General features: G+C 52.5%; 1 protein-coding gene across 2 annotated transcripts in view; it reads left to right on the top strand.

Moving 5' to 3' along the window:
* Window positions 1-5,052, top strand: part of Ncapg2 (non-SMC condensin II complex subunit G2) — a 68,698-nt gene extending 63,646 nt beyond the window's left edge. For both annotated transcript variants that reach the window (XM_076859344.2, XM_076859352.2), the window contains exon 28: window positions 4,310-5,052. In XM_076859344.2, coding sequence (XP_076715459.2) covers window positions 4,310-4,361 — 52 coding nt within the window. In that variant the 3' untranslated portion in view covers window positions 4,362-5,052. The remainder of the gene's footprint in view (window positions 1-4,309) is intronic.
* The last annotated feature ends 948 nt before the right edge of the window (window positions 5,053-6,000 follow it).

Below are 6,000 nucleotides of genomic sequence, written 5' to 3' on the forward strand. Positions count from 1 at the left end.
CCTTTCCATCTGCTTTTCCTTTTGGAGCTCCTGTTGTGCATGTGTAGGACCTTCACTGCTGTCCCATGCTTTTAAATGTTTTGCTGGGTTTTTTTGCTTTTTTCTCTTCAGTATTTGTTCTCTTTACTCCTCAATTTTCAAGGTTTCCATGTGGCAGTGTGATGAACACACACCATCATGCTGTGGTGATGCCATCAACACACACCCCCAACGTGTCTGTCTTTCCACAATGTCGGGATTCACTGGGAACCATCGCGTCACAGGCTGCACCACCTAGCAGTGGCAGGTCACTGACGGTCACCAGTAGGTGACGCGTTCTTCTATTACAGCCTTCACTTCTAACATCTCTAACTCTCAAGTCACAAAGGAGACTTCACACGATGGCATTTACAGACTAAGAAAGAGAAGAAAAAATCACAGGATGCTGAGCCAGGAGCACAGGCAGAGGCTTGAAGGCAGAGTCCCAGAGCCACTGTGGGTGGTCAGGTGAGGGTCTTAGCAAGCAGTTCTGCAGAGTCGTCAAGGCAGAGGGTCCCCATGGAAGGCAGTGTTAGCTTGAGTGGGCCATGCATAACCTCCAAGGGCAGGAAAAACTGCTCTCTGCTGAAGCCCAGTGGGACCGGACATGGGAGATTCATGCCTGTGGCCATTTTCCTGGGCAAGGCTCATGACTAGTCCCAGGTGACAGGGTCAGGGTGCCACTGTGGACAGTCTTACAGGCTTTTTCTTTTATGGGCCTAAAGTAGGGCGGCTGCATCTGGTGAGGTTGGGTTGGCTAGGTCCCATGTCTGTTGTTCCTGATGGGATTTGGGTCGGCCACATGTCCAGGAACTTGGGATTCAGTTTGATAAGTTAGAACATGAAAGTTATTTATTAAGTCATGCCTTATGGTGGTGCTGGGCAGGTGTTGCTTGTTTACTGTACAAACCAGGTATGGAGTCATTACACTTGGCTCTGGTACTCAAAATGGAGTAGTTCAAGACAAACAACAGCTTTAAAAAATGGGATCACTCAGGGCAGATGCCCTCTGAGAACTGGTGTTCTGTGAATCATGGGATCACTAAGGGTCAGGCGCAGCTGAGAGCCTCTGCTCTGCACACCATGGAGTCACCCAGGGCGGGTGCAGCCTGAGCACACTGCCTGTAGGGTGATTTAACAGCAGCACCTCTGCCCTCTGCAGAGGGCTCTGATTCTGAGCATGAACTCTCCAAGATAATGACCTTATTTTGAGATGGCTGGAGCTTTTGTGCATCAGAAAACACGCGCAGCATAAAAAGTGTGTATCAGCCACACAACTCAACAGGGCGACCACAATTACAGCTCTAGGAGTATTGACTCATCTTTATTTTAAAATGCCATTAGTGAGGACACCGTTTTGGGTGTCAAGTGTTTTTACTGCTGAGGGGAAGTGGACTTGGGCTCCTGCTGCAAAGCCTCATTGCCCTTCACCAGTGTCTCTTAACTCCTGCCACTGAGCAGGGCCTGAGGAGCTAGAAGCTCTGAGAGCAGAGCTGGCTGTGGACAGCCTGTGTGCTGCCCATGTGGTGCGGTGAGCTGTTCCCGCCAGGCCTCGCACTCTGGGCAGTCCTCTCAGTAGTAGGGGGAGCCAGTGCTCTGCATTGCTGGTCCCTCCCCTGTGCCAGCAGCAACCCAGCAGAGCCAGCGCTGGGAAATCAGTCTAAAAAATGGTGGAAGCAAAGCATCCATCTGACGGGAGGAAGCAGTTGCGATGTCACATTCAGAGTGTGTTTCTGAATGACCTGGTTTGGTGTTGGCCCCGAGAACCTTGGCCAGCTACCATCTCCAAGGCTCCAGGAGCCCTTGTTCCAGGGGTGTCTATACAGTGGGCCTCGATTCAGAAGCGAGGAATCAGCTTTCCTCCCAGCGGGGTTGGTACTGGTTGGCTGGTTGGGGTGCTGAATGAAAACTGCTGCTTACTGTGCCTCCGCTGCCTCACCCAGCGCAGAGCTACGTTGGACGCGTCTCCCCAGGGGAAGAACTTGTGTGTGCCAAGGAGCTATTTTAACCATCACTAGTGTGAAGACAACACCTTTTACTTTGAGGTCACAGACGTGTGAGCCTTTCTGAAGGTTGGGCCACCGCCCAAGTCTTCCCACTGAGGACATGCACTGTGGTCGTGCTGCTGCACAACGTGTGCCTCGTTGGTCTGCTCTGGGCCGTGAGGGTGGCCTGGGGTGCAGTGGCTGAGCAGGGCTGGAGGAGAGCAGCTGTCATGCTTTCTGGTCTCAGCACTCCTCCACGTGCTCCTGGGCAGGCCTTTCTCTGGCTTCCTTAGAGCACACCCCGTCTCTTACACACAAGCCCCTCTTGAGGGATGGTGATGTCCTTCATCCTGCTCTTTGCTCAGTGCATGGGTCCTTGGTGACCACAGGGTGCTGCCTTGGCCACTTCACAGATGCTGAGCCTGGGTCCTGCACTTTACAGACTCAGAGCCCAGTGAACTCACCCCCCGGTTCTCACATCTTATGCACAAGGAGATCCACAGCCCACTAGGCTTGGTGGCCTGAGGTTCTGCTGCTGTCCCTTTAGCTGTAAAGCCCCAAGTTCTCTTCCTCTTGTTCCGCAGTTGTCATTGCTTCTTGGGTCCTCACAGTGCACTGACCCAGCCCTCAAGCAGCAGCAGAGCAAAGGGGTGGCCTGCTGTGGGGCTCCCAGCATCCGCCTGGCATCCAGTTTGGTCCCAGGACCCTCTGTACTGAGCCCTGCCCATCCTGAGTGGCCAGGGAGTGTGCCAGCCTTGTGGCTGGCATGGGTGTGGCCGGTGGGGCAATGCTGAGGTGCGCAGGCAGTCTGCCAAGACAGCCTCATGTCTTTTTCTTCAGGGTTCACGCGCTCATGCTCCCTGAGGAGACGGCGGTGTTTTAAGGATTGGAGTCTAGGTGCTGGGTGGCCGTGACTCTGCCCCTCTCCTGTTCGGCTCCAGCTCCGGATTGGCAGGAGGCGGAGCTGGAGCACTGTTCTCCCCAGGCCCAGGGCTTGGCAGGAGACCTGGAGGAAGCAAGACCACCTAGGGCAGCAGTTGGTCCTGTGAGGTCCTCCCGCTCCTGAGGAGCTGGGCTCCTGGCACCCCTGCAGGGGCAGGTGCCCCCAGCCCTGTGTGTGTGGCATCCTTGGGCCCCGTGCCCGTCATTTCTGGCCCCGCTTGGGGCACCTCATTTGGTGGTGGGCCAGCAAAAGGCAGGAGGGGCCAGCCCCAGGAGCTCTGCCAGAGCTGCTGCCACATCATACTGCAGAGGCCCTCTCCATGAGGTCCAGGCCAGTTGTCTCGGTGCTGCCTGGCACACAAGACCCAGTGCCGAGGGAGGGGGTCTTGAGGGACAGAGGACCTGGACAAGTCTGTTTTCTTCCCTTAAATCTGTGTGGGTCCATGTAGAAAGCACATGTACCTCTGAGTGACTGGACAGACTTACTGAGCTCCAGGCAGACTCTGCAGAGAGCTCTCTGGATCTGTCATGAGGTGCGGGTGCAGGTGTGTGCACAGTGGCCTCGTGCTCACTGCAAGGTAGTGTGACCTGGGTGCACTGACTGAGCCCAACACTTCAGAGTAGAGCTCGCCTGGCTCGTAGCATGACCTCGAGAACATTCAAAGTGGCCATTGTGCTTCACCTGATCAGATGGCTGGACAGTCTGCAAGGCTGCATCAGGCAGAAGGGCATCATCTCAGCGGTGGGCACAAGATCAGGAAACAGCGTCTGCAGACTCAGGAGTTTCAGTGTAGCTGCGGTGTTATCTGGGGTGAAGGGCAGGCTGCTGTGCCCAGTGGAGCTGTCCAGGAGGTACCAGCTGGTGAAGCCCTGGGGCTGAGCCTCTGGCTTGCAGGGGTGCGCTCAGTTGTAGGAGCAGAGGCAAGGTGCCAGCCTCAGGCAGGAGTCTTGATGGGAACAGGACCTTAGGAGTGGGAGCAGAGCCTGGGAGGAAGCGCAGTGAGCCCTCTCACCCCCTGGCTGGACAGGCAGGGCCAGGTGCCCAGAGGCCTCAAGGCGTCAGAGCTGGCAGGGACTGTCCTGCTGCAGAGCAGGCCAGAGCCTCCTCTGTGCAGCAGGGGAGACTGGGCCAGAATAGTGTGCTTCTCCCTGTGTGCTTCTCCCTGTGCCGTGGATCTGAGGTGCGGCTGAGAGGAGGTCCTGAGGAAGCTTCCGAGGGCCGACCTGACTGGGTGCACACAGGCACCATTGCCAGGTGGCCCTGCCGCACCCTCAGGTGTGCCCTGGTTGTGTTCCTTTGGAAATGTACACTTGGATAATCTGGCCTTTTTTTTCCTGTAGCTGAGTCAGTCTTTGTGTTTCAGATTTCTCTACGAATCGTCAATGAGGACCTTGGGGGAGCTTCTTAACTCATGACCAGGCCACCACCTCTTTGGACATGTCCAGTAGGGAGAAGGACTCAGAAAGTGAAACAGTGTGTGTGCATTTCCCCAAGTTTCTAACGTTGATGATGGGGCTTGGGGAGTGAGCTGAGACCTCAGAAGTCCTCAAGGTTTGCCCAGGACCTACACAAAGGGTATGTTTAATACAAAGGACTCAGGTGTTAACGGTGCCAAAGTTCATGGTGCAAAGGGGCAAAGGACACTTTCCAGCAAACCTAGTTGTTTTAAAAATGACTTTTTTATATATAATATTGCTTGTAAACCATGAATAATAAAGCACTCACCACATATTTTTTTTTTTATTTTGTTTGGAGACATTAGTTCTTGAGAGCCACAGTGGAGTCGGAATGGCACCTGGCATTTTACCAGAAGGAGTGGTTGAGAGGTGAAGCCAGCGAGCCATTAGGATGATGATAATTAAGTTAAGCTGTGTATGATTGCTGTGACTGGATGATGCTGGATTGAAACAGGCTGTGTATTCAGTTGTATATGGGCCCTTTGAGTTCCCGTTGAGTTCTCTGGGAATTCCCTTTGAATTCCCATTGAGTTCTTAGGGAGCCTGGTGCAGGGCAGAGGAAGTTCCAGGGGAGGGAGTTCCTGGAAGGGTCTGTGGGTGGCATGCGTGGGAGTTCGGGCAATAAAGGAGTTCCAGTTTGAACCTACAAGTGTCTCCTGGTTATTTTGTGCCCAGCCAGACTGCCGCATTTGGGGGACGCCTGAAGCTTGGGGGTAAGTGAAATTGCTCGCCCCTGAGGGCAGGGCGAGAGAATGGGTGACCATTTCAAAAAACAATGTGTTCTTGTTTTGATTTGTTTTGTTTTTGTTTCAAGCTGCCTGTCCCTAGAACTTTCTCAGGCAAACTGGGGAAAATGGTTGGCTCAAGGTTTGAAGTTGTTCGCCCCTGAGGAAGAGATAGAGATAGACCACAAATCCACATGTCAAGAAAATAGAAAAACTGATACAACGATTTTTTGTTCCGTTTTGCTTCGGTTTTGTTTTGTGTTATCTTGTTGGGTTGTGTTATTTTTATAGCAGAAATATGGAATTAAAAATTAGTAAAAACCAAACCGAAAGGGTGTTAAGTAAATTGCTAGAGGAAGAAGGCATCTCAGTAAAATCAAGAACAGTTAGGGCATACGTTAAGACGATACAAAAGTGTAGCCCATGGTTCATTAAAGAGGGGTCATTAAATATATCACAATGGAACCATCATGGTGAAGATTTTAAAAGGATAGAAAAGGAAAGCCCAGGAACTCTGCCAGTTGGCACATTACCGTTACGGACGTTGGCACAATCTTGTTTGCTTAGTCTAGGAGAAGACATTTTAGATTTTAGAAGGAGTTGCCCCATAGGAGGAGGGTATAAAAAAAATGGATATGATCAAAGGGGTAAAATACCGGGTATTTGCCCACGATGCCATAGAGGGAGACATTGGGCTAATGAATGCCATTCTCAAACCACCATAGAGGGTGCTCCGTTATCAAAAAACGGACAAGGACCAGGTGTTTACCCACGATATTGTGGAAAAAAGCATCGGGTTCCATTGCCAAAAAAGGGACAGGGGGGCCCAATGCTCCGGGGCCCACAACCACAAATATACGGGGCACTGGAGG

The sequence above is a fragment of the Callospermophilus lateralis genome, chromosome 1, assembly GCF_048772815.1.
Source record: "Callospermophilus lateralis isolate mCalLat2 chromosome 1, mCalLat2.hap1, whole genome shotgun sequence".
Classification (NCBI taxonomy): domain Eukaryota; kingdom Metazoa; phylum Chordata; class Mammalia; order Rodentia; family Sciuridae; genus Callospermophilus; species Callospermophilus lateralis.